We start from the raw sequence: 17,085 nt of genomic DNA on the forward strand, positions 1-17,085 counted from the left end.
GTCCTGATCCATGCTGTGTTGAGCACTGAGTCCATGTTGAAGCCAGTGTGACCTTCATCACAACAAGTGGCCTTACAATCGATGTTAAGTCTAAATCAAGTGCATTACAAACACAGTGAGGCTGGATTCAGGCTATTTTGCTCTAGAGACGAGTGGCCATCTTTGATTTTCTTTTCTCTGCTTTTTTTTTTTGCTTTTTCTGCATTTCAAGCGATGTGTCAAGCAAATGATCACCTGTTGAGTCACTAGAGAGGATGAGAGTGAATGCATTTCAGTGATCAAGTTTCATTAAAGTTTGGTGAGGAGAGATTGCAAGAGGGACTAGGCGTGACCAATACCTGTTGAAACCTATCAAGCTTATCAAGCATTAACAGTAGGATAGCAAAAGCAAGGAGTACAACACTTAGTGAGCTGCACTTAGTCCCTGAGAATTGTTGAAATCAATTCACCTGGTGTTATGGCCCTCATAAGGCATAAATAAAGGACTCAAGTAATGAAGAGCTACAGTGTACTCAAAAATAGAGGTCAATTTTCCTACTGAAAAGTTCATGTTCACAGATGTACCATAATAGCCACATATTGGACCCTTATGAGACCACATTTGTACCTTTTGATCCAAAATAAAGGTTCAAGATTAAAGTATATAGTGGTTTCAAAATTGTCAGGACTTTAGGCCTGAACTCCAGGCACAGTAGCATTCTTTCAAAATGCGCCAACTGTCGGCCAACTGTTACTGATGATACTGATTTTTTATAAGCTGATACAAAAGATCTGAAACAATTTTTCTCAAATTGAGAGGCATCATTGGAGTATTGAGTAAAATAAAAACTAATATTTTGTTTAGACCTATATACAGTAATTTTAGTTTTGAAGATATAAATGGTATATAATGGTAATGGTAACTTGAAAGAAAGTATGTGTATAGGGTACAATTCTGGTCTACAGTATGTGCAACAATCTCCAGCTCCTTTTTTTTTTTTTTTTCTTATTTCTGAGAGCCTGGGAATGGTGACAGACAAAGACGAAATAGAGATCAAGGATTGGGAGAGGAGGCAGATTGAAATCAGCAGTGCTGCAAACACACTGGCACTCTGCACTCAATTAGTATGACAGACAGCACTATGCACCGGCAGCTGGATTCATTGTACACATGCACGTGTTGTGGGAACGCCCGATGAATACATACAGTTAAACAAATTATTGCACAGACACAGCCTACTCCTCCCAGCGTCTCCCCTCTCCATCTTGTTTTCTCGTGGTCGCTCTCTCACTCACATAAACAGAGAATGAGAAAGAAGTGAGAGAGAAACAAAGCCCCTCGTACCGCACGCACTTACACAGCATCTCTGTCTGAGTTGGTTCCAGATGAATAAGGCAGAATACCAAGTGGCCCACTTATACGCTACGCAGAGACAAATAGACCAGTCAATCACTGCAGGCTGCTGCTGAATAACAAATGCTCTGTGGTGTGTGTGTGCGCGTGTGTGTGGAAGAGGGGTACAAGACAGCCTTTTTTCTATTTGTTGTTCTATAAATGCATCTGTGTGCATGCACACGCTTCTACAGTATGTGCAACAACCTCCAGCTCCAACAGAATGTGATGTGTTTTTCAGTGTTATAGCAAATACACCAGATGTTTCAACTGTTAATGAGAACTGAAGAGAAGAGGCTGTTTTGGAAGACAGATACATTTGATACAAGCTACTGCTGGTGAGTCCTTGTGTTTACATTTGGCTGCACGGTTTGAAGATGTGCAGACAGGAGGCAACTACTGTGTGCCTGGCTGGTCACGTAGAAGGTCTGTGTGATTGTGTGTGTGTGTTGTATGTATGCACTGTATTTCTCACAGTGTGGTGGCAAAGTGACAGATAAAGAGTATGATCACATGGCAGGCTGGTTCTTTGTGATTCATTCTACTGGCCCAATTTCTGTCCCTTCTTTTGATAACATGTTTATAAAACTACAAAGAGATGCATCCCATTCACCTGTTTATCCCGGTCTCATTCTTGTTATGCAGGCAGAGACAGGCAAGTAGGACACAAGCTCCTGTATATGATCTCTATGGCTACAAAAAAAAAAAAAAAAAACACTGAAAATTCTACAAGGAATTTAAACCTTTCAAAGCCATCCATTTCAGATATGTTGAAAAATCTGGGGCACATGGTAGATTAAAGGGGAAAGATATTTTACTGTGGAAGGGAACCCTGTTTATAGGGCTGTGAGTAACGCTGCAAGTCCTCTGTGTCCATTGCAAAAAACAAAAACGAGATTTCCAGACCTATAACATCAGTTTTATACACAAATTAAAAATGCTACCACATGTAATGAGTCCTACCTTGGTTTTCAGAGCAGACAATTCCAAGAAAAAATCCTTGAAGGTTGTTCAGAAAAATGTTGATTAAGTTATTGGGTAAGCCCAGAAAAAGTTTCAAGGAGTGTATATGACGAGGAAACGCAAAGAGACGAAAGAGAAGACTATAACGGGAACAAGGCAAAAGTTCAACCGGGGCAGGCTCTCAAGGTCAAGAGATGAAATATGTTTTTCCAAGCTGGCAGAAATGAAGACAGAAGGCCAAGTCTGAAGATGTGCAGCTGCTGTCAGGAAAGAAAAGGATGTGCTGCAATAGAAACCAGCTATTGAATAGCAATGCATGCACACTTTGAAAGAGGCTGGCATACTGTTGGTAAAATAAGTATGTACACTATGACACAATCATTGTGTAGCATTCAGCCAGCATTTTGTCAAACACATTTTTTTAAAAAACTTTTTTAACACTTCTTCAATTACTTTACATCAAACTTTATCTTCGATTTTGACTATTGAATACTGAAATTCACTTTTTGAAAAAAAATATTGTTTTTATATATATTGCCTAAAACCACAAATCCATCTTTGATGGCTTTACAACCTGTACGATATACAACACCATCAGTAAGCTGGTGCTGGTTCATCAGTCAAAGATCCATTTCAGATGGAGTATGACAACCTCTCATCAAGAAAGTTTTAATAACTTGCAAGAAGACAAAAGACAGGAGAAGTGGACTTTAGCCAGCAGCCAATGACTTATAGTAACACCACATGTGGTGTTACAAAATGTGCCCATCAAGCTGTTATATGACTTCCATGCTAGATTAATGAACTTCATTAAGATCATATTGGTCATATAGTTACATTTTAGACTCCACTGTTAGAGGCTGATAGTTGCTCTACATACAATGCTTCTTCTGTTGCCTGCAATTATACATTGCAATCTTTGATCAGGCTGCTGGTGACGTCCTTTCTTCCACTCCACACACTCACACAAAACTCCCAAGCATATACACACACACCTCCTAGGTCTTTCCACGGAACACGTTAGTATTCTTCCTGGTGTCACACACCTGTCATCTTTGAAACCAGCACAGTAAAGCCACTAACGCTCCCCACAGGCAACAACTCAAATGCAGGAATCAGCACCTCTCTCCTCTCATCATTTGCTTTCCTCTCTCAAGGAGCAATGGGTCTCTCTGCTTATCTCGGCATGGCTGTCATGCCGAAAGAGCAGTTATTATCACCTTCTACTTGCTTGAATCTTCCAAGAGCCAAAAGAGCACCTCACTAATCAGCCCCTTGCTGTCATGCCTAGTCATATTGTGTCTAGTTAACATCACAGACAACATAACAAGGGCAACAACACACAACAATCAGAGATAAACTCTATCACAAATGAAACATAGGGTGGTTTGAAAAAATAGAAAATGAGAAGAGGGTGATACAGCTTAACTCGGCACCCACCACTTAATAAGCAAACAAAGACTTATGCAAACAAGTCTATTAGCCTGTCACCCTGCCTCTGCCCCTGTTTAAATCAAGCCTGTCAGGAGTGCTGAATGCTAATTGTACATAAGCTCTACCAAGCTGGTAGTTGTGGAGGTCTGCAACCAACACAATTATTAAACACTGCAAGTATCAGTCTCAACAAATCTTTTATTACTGTATTTTTGATCTTTTATGCCGAGCAGGTGAACATTTCTGCTACTGGGTAAGAAAGTTCCCAATGCCGTTTCATCTGTTGAATTTAACACAGTACAATATACTACATACTAGTACAGTTGAGTTGATCAAACCTCACCAAAAGATTTCTTTTAGTTGTATATCCTTTGCAGTGCATTAACCGTTCCCTGACAATAATTCAGAATGTTTTCTTTCAAAGAGGTCATTTTTGATGCTCAATGAACATTATGCTAAAGATGAAGTCTTTTGACTGCAGATAGTTCACACCTAAGCAATTTCTATATAGATATGTACACTGTAGCTTCAACACTGGGCCCTCAGTAAAATCATTAACCACAATCACATTACAACAAATACATACTGCCAACTGAGGAAAGCAACACTTAAAACTAATAAAATAAACACGCTTACAAGAAACCTGTTGTGCCCCCTCTCCATACCTTCCTCCATGTTCTCCCTTGCAGCCAGCCACCCAGCAGGTGACCACATGGTAGAGACACAGGACTTAAATCACTGTTTCTCCTCACAGCATGTGTTAAGCAGTGCCTCAGTAGCCAAAGAACCAATCTCATGGTGAAGTCTGAGTTGTACAATCTAAAGTATTACTTGGAATAACATGTGAGTAATAGAATATTAGAAGAGGAGTGAACGCTATGTGAAGTGCAATCCGTGTGGCCCTGTTGAAGTGTCAACATTTTAATTCTTAGTAGGAATATGTTAACACGTTTTACTGTTAATGGACACAAGCATTTGCAATTCAAGCAATTAGGCTAAACATCCGTGAGGAAAAATGTGTTCCCGTAGATCTAATGTGATGCTGTTCAAAATTGCATAAGGTTGTGTATTTGTGTATGTAAAAATGCAATCATCTTATCAGCTTCAATGACAGATTAAGACTGTAGCAGAGTAGAGCATCCCATTTCTACTAATTGAGATCCTGAAGATTCACACAAATGGTCTACTAAAGAGCTGTAAATTAGTGCTTCAGTGACAAAAAGCTGACTCACCAATGAGTAATGTATTCCCTAAAACCTTGAAAATGGACTCTTCGACAACAGACCTGCAAAGTTGCCTGTGGAGTTTTAACTTAGCACCCTAGCACAAGCTATCCACCTGCACCACTCTTGCCAGCCATACACACTCAGTCTTTTGCAAACAAAGCATGACAGTCATTAAATTGAAAACTTTTCACTTACGGTCATTGCAAAATGAGCCTCCATAGGACGTCATGGTGCAGTCGCAGGTGAAGCCCTCCCACTGCTGGAGACACACCCCCTGATGGTAGCAGGACTCCTCCGTACAGGTGGTACTGGGTCCTAAGAGCATAACAAGGGCAAGAGCAAAGAAACTTAAATTTGCTGTTCAAAGATATATTAAATTCATGTAAAGGACCTTACATAATGCACAAAAATGTACTAATGAGGAGCATGTTATAGCATTTTCAGCTGACCCAGGCATAAAACCCTCAGGCAGCTCTGCTAGCATCTCACATCTCTTGGAAATGACAGCTGAGGATACTTTTTTTAAAGCTGTGTTGAGCAATATTTTTGATATTTACATTAAAGTAATGTGAGAGGGTTGCTGCTAGCAGTACTGTCAATCCCACAGAGGTTCAACACCTTTAGCTGACTTCAGCTCACTCACTGTGTTGGTGAAGAGAGGCTGATGAAAAGGGTTGAGTATTAGGGACATAGATAATTTACTTAGGAGCTGGTGAACTAAACTGGGATGAAAAAAGTGAAAATTGGATTTAGATTCGTCAAGCATTGAGAAAGGGGACTTCAATGGGATGCTCATGTTGCTTCATACCTGCTGGATGTGTGAGTCAACTGCCATATGAACCACAATATATCATGATAGATCAAGGCTCTGTTAGTGTGAGTTATGTACGGTTCACCTCATGATAAACATGTTAAGGAAATAAATAACATGTAATTTGTCTAAATTAACTCTTCAAATTAACTATGTAGAATGCATTGTTTACTTCTAGGAAAGTCTCAAATAAAACATAAACCTGACGTTTTTAATATTTATGTGAGAAGACACATTGACTGCGACCAAACAGTAGCTGCTCAACTGCCGAATGAAAGTGATTTGATTAAGGTTGCTTAGAAATGTATTCAGATTAAATTTGACATTAATTCAAGGTTGAAACCTGGTGTAATCGCCAGACTAGGGACACATTTGAATTGGAAATTAGTAGGGTGGTGGAGGCAGCTTCAGTTTAGCATCTACAGTATATTGGTGTCCATGTTTTTTTGTGGGGGGGTGGGGGGGTCTCCTGTTGTTCCCTCCCACTGTCATGGATGGATGAAGGCATTTAAATTGTCAATTAGAAACCACAGCGTAGTAATTTCTCTCAGGAATTCCAGCCATTTACTCAGGTGATGTGACAGACTGCTTTGAAAACTAATTTCCACTTCACATTATATACAGTATACTATTGACCAAACGGGCATTGGCACATGAATTGATATGATATGGAAAGTGTTTGCCTTTGTTGACTGTGTAGCATAAGGGGCTAATACAACTGATGGAAATGAAAGAAGACAATGTCATCATTAGTTTTCTTTCCAACAAAACCTGGTTTCAAATAATTGTTCTCAAAATTAGAGGGAAAAGGCTGAATGATAGATTTAACATTAGGATGCAGATCAAGTCTTAGGCAAGAGAATGGTTCTAAAAATAAGTATGTGTGGTGGCTGTCATGTTGTTGTTGGTGGGGATTCTCATTAAAATCTCAATTAAACACAAACATTTCCAAAGAACCGTGGTTCAGTGCCAGACTAATTTGTTTCCGCATAGATAAACAGACATCTCACTGTGCCATTTACAAATGGCCCAATTAAAAAAAGGCCCCACCCTCCCCCACAGAAAATAAATAATAAAAAAGTAAAAATAAACCACCAATCTATGAAAGCTTTTCTGCTCTAAAATGTCCACTTAAATTCAATGTCATTTCCTTCCTATCAGCTTATTCTGTTAGTTGTTCCTAACCAGGCTAATTGCCCTGTTAATTACTCACTTATAAAAGGTTCCCTTGAGGATCTAATTAAGCATATTGTTATAATTAATAACCAAGTCATGTCATTACTTTCTTACTCTTCTTTCATATACTGATCGGTCACACACTACCTTCTTACGGCTGCCTGAGGACCTGTTATTTGGGTGCCTTGGGTGTGTTGGCGCACAAAACTCCATCTGCTGCCTTTGCTCCAAATGTTCATGAAAGTCCTGGACAATATAAGGAGCCACTAAGCCTCACATTAGTTGGAAAACCTAAAGAGAGCACACATTTCCACTCCCTCACTGCTGTCACCTGCTTCTGCAACTAACAGCTGGGTTACAACTGAAACATCTGCTCTCATATTGGCAGTGTAGAGAAGGCTGCAGTGCTCAACTGGAGATCGCTTGGAGCTTTTGGTTTGGAATAAAATAATATTTACAGGAAACAAATAGTTTAACAAGAGCTTCTCAATTTTTGTACATGGTAATAGAATCTCTAAATCTTGAGTTTTTATTTGTATTAATCTTGGAACTACATTTTCTCCAACTACTACAGATGCTCATGCTACTAATCTTAGAACTACTAATGCTATGCGATTTCATTCAAATTGATTGATACAGTATGTTTTTCACATATTTTGGGGGCTTTTTTCCCTTTGTGTCTCCTCTCTTGAGGGACAGTGAGTCAGCAGCTATGTTTATGTACCTGTACTCCCTAAGTCTCACACTTAGGACCCTTTGTTGTTGTGATCCGCTGAGTCAGTAGAGAGCTACAAGAACAAGCTCAATGTTCTGGCCTTTGTCTGGCCTTAGGTCTAGAGAGACTGGACCAGCAGCCACCTCTGACCACTCTGTATCCCCAGTGCACAAGCTAACAATGACCTCAGAAACAAGTCGGTCAGGACTTTGGCAGTGATCCACACCAAGGACAGCACTGCATTGTGGAAAAGTCATCTTCATTACTCTTACTACTGCTTTAGAAACCCTGGAATTCAGATATGGCATTTTTTCTAGCTAAACTGTTATTGTTATAGGAGATCAACCAACAATTGCAAACTATTAAGTATAAAAGATTTGATTGAACTAATATGATGTCAACAGTGTTTGGCTTCTCTGGTGTATGGTAAGGAATAACATTCTGAATTTGATTATAAGAGAATTAGATAAGTAGTCACAATTGTTTTTGATGTATTCCTGTAATATCAGCAAGGGAATACACAGATTTGCAACAGCCCCAGGTACAGGTATACTATTATTTGTCAAAAACATCCACCCTTCCAAAACTGGTCAATTACTACTACTCAGCTCCCTGGCACATCCAATCATTAACTAATATTAGCATCCATTTCGGGTGCCTGCAGGAGTCAATATGATAGCTTAATGCAGTTTTAAACTGTGTTTGAAGCGAAGTAATTGTGGTGTATAACTGTAGGCAGGTAATAAGGCTGGTTGGCAGAGGTAGCCGTGTTAGGAATCGAGGGAGAAAAAAAAAAAAGCTGGATCAGTGCCGCATCGAGTCGGCCAGTGCAGCCCTTAGGGAAATCAAGTCTGTGCTCTCCAATGCTCAGTACGCCATTGAGACGTGGTGGAAAGGTGTGTGTATGTGTGTGTGTGTGTATGTGTGTGGGGGGGTTCAGGGTAGGGTGTGTGAAAGGGGGAAATGCTATAGCCTAAATCCACTGTTATACTCAGGATTAACTGCTTGACACTGGAGCCATGCAGCCTGAGACATGGTGACGAACTGCGCACAGCAGAGGTAAAAACATAACAAATGCAAGATTGATGAGGCAAAAGCCAATGAGGGCGGGGTGTCGCTGAGATTAGCCACACTGACAATAACATTAGAGGAGAGATACCTCCCTCATGCAGGTTTTATGGGGCAATAGAGAGGATATACAGAGGACAGAGGCTCAGACTGTAAAGACTGCCCAGAGCTGGAAGAATATGGGTGTGGTTATTGGTGTATATCAGGGAATAACAGCCACAGAAAAATGCACCAAGTTGCTGTTTTGGTGTCTTTTTACTGAAGAATCTCTGCAAGTGTCAGACTTGTGTGTAATAAAGCCAATGAGGGAAACAGGTCCAATTTATGGCTGTTAATAAAAAACAGAAAAAGGCAGAGAGGCTATTTAAAACAGAGAAGCAAGGTGGTGTGTAAAAATGTACTTACATACTGTGAGACGTATCAAAGATCACTTGAAAACAATGTTTGTACCTTTCTAAGTAATAATTAGCACAATGTATTTTCAGTGTCTGAATCATTTAAAAAATGTTTTTTTTTTCACTGTCTTTAAGTGAAAAATAGAAATTAAGTACAACACACCCTGGGTGTCAAGCCAAGAACTGTTACTTTTGAAATGGAGAGTTACAAATAACTTTGACTATTCTTTGACTTACCATCGCAGCCTCGTTCCACCTGGCCCACCCTGTGGAGGGCATCTGCGATCAGGTCGGGGAGTCTCCCATTCAGGTCCACAGAGGCCAGACAGCCCTGGTACCCGTCCCGGGACGCAATCAGCTTGGGCAGATTGCTGTACATGGTCTTTGTCACGCCACCGATGTACAGCTCTCCTGCAAAACAGACATAGAAACCACTCATGAGAAATTGAATTGTAATAATGTACAATTGCCTGTAGACAATATTCATCACTTACACCACACACTTATGTGTGAAAATAATCTGTGACATGTAGGGATGCACGATATTATTGGCACATCATCGGAATCGTCCGATAAAAGCTCTAAAATGAAATATCGTCACCGGCCATTTCTGCCAATTATGAGAGGCCAATTTGTTGCCATCTCCTCCCTTGCCTGACTGTGCTTCCCTCCACGGACTGTTCCACCCTGAAGACCTAAACGCACTGGGAGCGGTAACTGACGCGCGTCAATTGATGCTCCTATGGCGCACTGCAAGCGTCAGAGTTGAAATTCTAACACCACAGAACCAACACAAATTTGTCATTTTGTCCTCGTATTAAACGCTAGTTGGATGTAATGAATGAATGAAAAGGAGAAATGCAGAGGAGGAAAATGAAACTGAAACTAAGAGCGTCAGTGTCCACAGTAAATTATTTGTTGACTGTTTGATGGTTATTTATTTGTGCATTAAAACGTGACTGCTGTGAAATAATCAGAATATAACGTTTTACTTCTCTCATTCGGCGATTTTGTTCTCACTACTGCTGGCTCTCCTTGCTCGACCACCGCCGCGCTGTCTCTCTCGCTCGCTCGCAAGTGCTCAGCTGACTTGCGCTATCTCTCTCTTTTTCGCCTGCAGAGAAAACAGCTTTGGGTGCTGGGTCCTCATTTGACGCTTCAAAAATCAAAACAAGGTAGGAGTAGGCGCGTCAAGGCAGTTAGACGCGCGTCATAGCGCTTCTGGTGCGTGTTCGGCCATTGAAAACAATTGGTGTAATTCAAAACATGCGCGTCAGACGCTTCCAGTGCATTTAGGCCTTGACGGTCCCGGTACTTCCTCCGCAGGCTCCACTTCACTCAGGCTGCCCGTCAGACCCGCTGCTTCTTCCCACTTTAACTTTAACTTGAATAACAAACTGGGGCTCGGTGCTCTGGTTGGATCCACATGCAGAATCGGGGCTAACGTTAGCTGGGAGGCTAGCAGAGGCTAGCTGGCTATGCTTCCCCCCGGCCATGCTGCAGCTAAAGCTCCGCTAGCCTCTCAGCTAACATTCGGCTGCATAGATAGGAAACACCTTGGCTGACAGGATGTACCCATGGATGTATTATAAGAGCTGAATACTGGACTAAAAATGGCGCCCATTCAGTCCTATAGGAATTGCTCGCCTGGTGCATACGCCAAAAAAGTTTCTAGCTTCCGCGTTGTGCGGCCCACTGAATGTGCGCAGTAGTGTTTCCCCCGCTGGCCCCGCCCACAAGCTCCCGCTCGGCCCACCGACTTTACATTGTGATGACGTTTTTTTTCTCGGCTCGAGGAAAGTTTTACGAACATAAAACCTCCATGGATCAAAAGTTCATAACAGAAAGAGTCATAATTGACATTGTTTGCAGTTCGAGGTGTCCTGTCAACAGTTTTACAGGCATCTCTTTTACAATGGTGGTCTATGGGGAAAATCCTTTTTGGGCCGCAGGGGGATTTTTCGCTGCAATATCGCGAGTGGCCACTAGGAAAAATTGGCTGCATGGCTGAGCAGTGGCGCCCTATCCAGCTCTTACTATACATCCATGGATGTACCACTCTGTTTGGAAAAAAATCTTTTTGGTTTATAACGGCACTTGGCAACCGGTGTATTAGGTGCATTACCGCTACCTTCTGCTCCAGAGTGTGGACCAGAGATTAAATCCTACACATTAATCCTGTCTGTCTAATGAATTCAATGAAAACTCTACTGCTCCACCCACTTGGAAGGTTGATTAAAGTTTTAAGGCTTCCTAAATTCTTCCTTCATATATTGTCTTTCTTTATCAAACTTAGTACAATCTATGCTTGCATGCATAATAGTCTCCTCAGCCATCTGGAAACAAATATGTGCATATATCGGCATCCGCAATTGGCCACAATGAGTTGGAAATATCGGCATATTGGATATCGGCAAAAAATCCAATATCCTGCATCCCCAGTGACATGTTATACTAAACACATTGTGTATAAATATAAAAAGAGAGAGATTAAACATACTCAAACAACATTAATATACATATCAGTGTTAGGGAGGCAAAGATAAAACAGCCTATTAGTAAGATATTGACATCACAAGTTCAACATCGAAACAAACAGAAATTAAAATGTCAGGGTAAGGAAGCAGAAAGAAGGGCTTGAGCTACTAGTCTTTTTCTATTTTTTAATATATTCTACAATCCCTATTGTAATTAATCCTTTTATTGTTGTTGTTGTTGCTTCAACCAGCAAAATATTTAAAATGCTCCACTATAAATGGACAATTGCTGGACAGCTACAAAAAACTACAGCTGTAAACATGGGTTATGGATGGGTGGATACATCTGCCTCAAACCCAGGTTTGATTCCCAATTCTAATATTCTGGTCCTGTCTGACCACAACCAAACATGCATGTCTAAATTGAGTCCTAGCTAATTTTCATGACATAATTCTTGTACACTGAAATTGCAGCCACAACACATAATGTGCTTTTCATAGTTTGTGCTTTTTACTCATTGTACTGTATATGGTTTTGTAAACAGAAACCTAATTGTGCAAATACAATGTTTTCAGTCTTTCGTGACCCACCAAAGATCTTTAACATTCACAGAATTCTACAAAGGAAGCAGAGAACTGAATGTTGTTGGATATACATATACACACACACACATACACATATATATAAGATGCCATATTCTGCCTTTGTATAATAAGGCACACTCATGTATAAAAAATTTCTTTTCAAACATGCAAATAACATGAACTTTATTGTAGTCTGTTAAGAAGAGAAGAGTGTAGATCAGCAAGGGAGCAAGGCCAACATAATTAAATAATTAAGTCCATTACTATTATATACAGCACACTGGACTGTCTGTGCTTGTTTTGTTCTAACTTCCTGATTAATCTGTTAAATGTCAAATGACTCCTCAGAATTGTTGTTGTTAAAGGCCAAATGAGACCCGTGTGTGTTCAGTACTTTAGGTACATTTGAATCTCAAACTGTGCCTCTAGAGTATAGTGTGCTGCTGATAAATTGTGAAGGTGTGTTATACTGGATGCGGGTAGCAGACAGTAAACACTACAGTCACCAAGAGACAGAGGACTGACATTTTAAAGACAGGTAGTGTGAATGTTGGGAGGAAAGCCTCCCTAAGAGACATCCCCTGACATAATGCTTGTCATTACAGAGTCGCCAAGAAAACGTTCTGATAATTACATGATTCAAAGAAGTAGCTTACAGTTGACATGTATAGATTGTACAGCATCAAGCTAAAGCATTGGAAATGACACTGGATGCTTAGAAAGATTTATTATGTGAGCCTGTCCATATACTGAATCCTTCCGGGAGGAGAACAGAACGTACCCAGCAGCATTTTCTCATGAAGGGAGCAGAATTTGTGAATCAGCAAGAAGCAAGAAGATAAAGCTGAATTTTGGGATATCTCAGCGCTCAAGTACAATTAAGGTCTCTTTACATTACAACATAAAAGAAAATATCCATCCACTTTTAAGCCCAATTATCTCCCTCTCTTTTCCTCTCTCAGCCCCTCTGTTCTGTAGAGTTGTGCAGAAAATGCCAAGTAAAATTATGAAAAACACAAAGAGGCCTTTGATGTAAGTGCATAAGAATAAACACGGTTTGAAATGCTTCAGGCATTTCTCGTCATCAAAACTCCTACTTTACACTTTATATTTAAGTAGGCATAAAATGAACAACCAGAAAAGATAGGGCCTTCAGAAAACTATCCCACTTAGAAAAAACTGAAAAAGTATATTTTACCAGCTGAAAACCAGAACTTTCAACTTTAGCACTCTGAGAAGCAATGAGCCAAGAGGTCAATTATATGTGGACTTTGTGTAATGGAATGAGTCAATGATGTTTGCCAACTTCTCTCTAGAATTAATGAGTACTTGACACTTCATATTTCCCAGCTGGGGCTCCCGGGCGTTATAATCAATAAAATGAATTCATTAGCTGTCCGACTGAGTGATGTCCTGAAATCGCGGCTGTAAGAACCATTTAGCAAATATGAAATTATCGGTATAGAGTTCATCTCAAAAGAGCAAACAGCACATTTCCTGCAGAAGTCAACAGTATGTTTGAGATTCCACTGGCTGACTGCATAACTGGAATAGACAAGAAAAGAGGGAGGGCTGCGCCAGATGTACTATAAAAATTAGTCATGCAAGTTTTGTTTTCTTTCAGTGGCGTAAAGACTACAGAAGATGAATAAATATGCAACACACATACACACTCCCACTAAAAGAACTGGGCTCTCATTGTGTTTAGTTTGGAGTTGGATACTTTAATTTGAATTACAGATTTCTTCGGGTAAAGTTTGACTTCCTTTTTTGGGCCATGAACAGTTTGTTCCACAGCATACATTACAGCGTATCCACCTTGTTTTTAAATGCGACATAGCTGCAGTATCGCACTGTTTACTGCAAAAGTACCAGTTCCTAACATCTAAAAGCTGCAAGCAGCCAAGTTAGCATGTGAGAAATTCACAATGTCATACCAAGCACTGATCCAAGTAGTGCTACATGCATAATTCATGCAGAGTGACCCAACAGCAACTTTTTATAAACTATTTCTTTTCTATTTTTACTGTAGAACACTTTTATTTAACATGTAAATGAGCATGAAGCTACATTTACAATTTTTATATTTGTTCAAAGAAACTATTCCTTATTGAAGGAGGTTGGTTTTTCCACACTTATATAAGTAACACCTAAAACATTAATGTGAAATGCTGACACATCTTTAGGTCACATCTATTAGTTGCTATATGCTCTGGGTTATCAAATTTGTTTTATACAACTAAGAAATTAAATAAAGTTTGAATGTCTATACAACTTGTTTCTTGTCATTTACTCAGTAATGTGGGTAAGACCGATATTTGAGCGTGCCACAAGATGTGTTATTGCTACTTACACAACTTGATTTGCTTTTTTGGCTTACAGTTTTTGGGACTGCTCTGGAGTAGGTAAGTTAGAATGATGAGTAACCATTTTCCCAGCCAGAAACTGTGTCCTGGTCTGGCTCTGCTGTCCCAGCAGTGATGAATGCTTGTGCAGCTCAAGAGCTCAGAGCAATCCACAAGATGGGACCAATTATAGCCTCCCAGACATCGCAGAGACCACCACCTCCACATCTCTACGGTTACCATAATGACCTCTCAGGGGCTAGTGTGAGGAGTTGGGATGCTATGATACGGGGCCCTTGAAAGACTCTGACAGCACAATTGGAAGAGCATACTAACTTAACATTTACACTGGACAATCAGAGTTTTCAGAGATTTTTTAAAGTGAAATATAGATCTCTGTGATGATGGTTTCATTTGTCTTCCATGATGTGAAAACCTCATATATCTAGTTTTGCAAAACCAAAATTTTGATCTATGAGTCATCTGAGAGATGGGTGGATGACCTTAAGACTCATGACAGCCATTCACAACTTGATCTTTAATATCTAGCAAACAGGAGCACTGACTGGAGAATATTAGTAATTTTCTTGATATCTTTCTTAGAGGTGCAATGTTAAATCATTTGGCTGTGTTATACATGTATTATTTGGTCAGAAGAACTAGCTACTTCCAAAATTGAAAACCTTATAGCTCCAATTTCACTGTTTTCATTATCTTTTGAGTTATCTGCAAGGGGAATACATTTCATGGGTGTAAGACCCATGACACCCATTCAACCATCCAAATAGTCTTTATTTTGTGTGTATTTTCCATAGTCAAATAATTGAGATGGGGATTTTTTATTGTGTAAGTTTACTTTTTTGGAGATATAGTGTTTAAATTCAATAGCACTGTTAAGCTATTCATTTTATTTGGTCAGTACATCTTGTCAACTCAAGATAAGACCTGTATTTCATCCTTGCCTGTAATTGGCTCCCAAGTGGAGTGATTGTATTGCAGTCTTTGCCCACATCTAGAAATACTGTGATATATATTATTTACCACATATCCATCATTAAGAATAGAAGTTTGACAATGAGATTAAGTCATGAATACACAATGCCTGGTCTCATCTCAAACAATACTCAGTTTCCTCTCGCCAATTCCCTAGTGAACACAAAGCCGACCATTAACTTTCATTAAATGCTCTATTAAGGCTCTCTGCCTCCCTCTCTTGAGTCCTCACTCTCTCCTCTCTGTTGTTTGTATTGCTTTGCTCTCATGCTGGCTCTAATTGACAAAGATTGAATGATTGCTGATGAGAGACACTAAAACACACACACACACACATATGCTGTAGGCTGTGCAAATGAATGACTTTTAGGCGGTGGCAGTGTGTGTTAAAGGCAGGGCTGGGACAATGGCAGCCAGCAGGAAGACGCAGGGAATCTGTGGCTGCTAATTACAGAGGCGCTCTGATCTGCAAAGATGCCACAACAAGACGATTGGTGTAGAGAATAAATGTTGACGCTGCTTGCGAGTTAATTGCAGATGCTAAAAAAAAGTTGTATAATTATGTTGTGTGTTGTGTCACTGTGCTTTGGATGTGTGTGTATCTGAAGACAAATGGTATAGCAAGAGGTGTTTTGAATTCTGTAAGGAAAAAAAAAAAGATTGAAGCAAAGTAAAGCTGTAATTATTTGATACTGCAGTGACATGTTTTCACTAACAGGTGCATGCTGGCTCTCGTTCAGTTCTATTGTAACCGCAGGTGGTGCAATACATTTTCAAAGTGTCTTTATCCCTCCCTCTCTAATTCTATGAATGTAGGCAGCTAAGTGATAGGAAACAAGCTGTAATTGGAAACAGTGACTGAAAATGCAATGTTAAACAATTACAATGCAGTAAAATTTACTGTGTTTGCAAATGTTTTGCATGCTGTCACCACAATCAAGCTTTATTCATATCAAAATTTGAGCAATGACTCATCAATATTCAAGTCTTTCTTTGCTCATGTCTAAGAATGTTTAGGCAAGGGCAAAAGAACCTGTGATACACAAGTACTACTTAAGCATGAAACTGAGCGACTAATGTTTGATTGTGTTCGTCATGCATTAATTACTGTTTTTAAAATGCAGCACGTGTTTACATGCCTAAAACTACTCATTGAAATTAAGTCTTTCACCACATTTTAACACAGACAAACAGAGCAAGATGGGGAGGGGGGGGTTCTTACAAGCTATTGTAAGAACCCGGCTTGCTCTTACAAGAACCTTGTGGGAACAAGCTATTGTGATTGGCTCATTATTGCTTCTTGATCAACAAACAATCTGTCTAGCCTTGAATACTCTGATAGCAAAGATAACATTCCTGCAGGTGCCTGAAAACTGTTTATAAGAAATATATACCATGTGTTGAGCATATCCCCTGTGTCTCCAATGTCGCTATCCAACTCCACACAAGCTCCACTTGTGTTCTGGATCCCGTCCCATCCAATCTTGTCAAGGACCACCTCCCTGCTATCTCCTCACTCATCAAA

The 17,085-nt window shown here is 40.0% G+C and overlaps 1 protein-coding gene across 4 annotated transcripts in view; it reads right to left on the reverse strand.

The window, feature by feature from the left end:
* Positions 1–17,085, reverse strand: part of nrxn2b (neurexin 2b) — a 716,836-nt gene that overhangs the window by 288,907 nt on the left and 410,844 nt on the right. For all 4 annotated transcript variants that reach the window (XM_042400576.1, XM_042400577.1, XM_042400578.1 and 1 more), the window contains 2 exons: positions 9,398–9,571; positions 5,191–5,310 (listed from right to left, as the gene is read on the reverse strand). In XM_042400576.1, the coding sequence (XP_042256510.1) occupies positions 5,191–5,310; positions 9,398–9,571 (294 nt within the window). The remainder of the gene's footprint in view (positions 1–5,190; positions 5,311–9,397; positions 9,572–17,085) is intronic.

The sequence above is a fragment of the Thunnus maccoyii genome, chromosome 22 (genome assembly GCF_910596095.1).
Source record: "Thunnus maccoyii chromosome 22, fThuMac1.1, whole genome shotgun sequence".
Lineage (NCBI taxonomy): Eukaryota > Metazoa > Chordata > Actinopteri > Scombriformes > Scombridae > Thunnus > Thunnus maccoyii.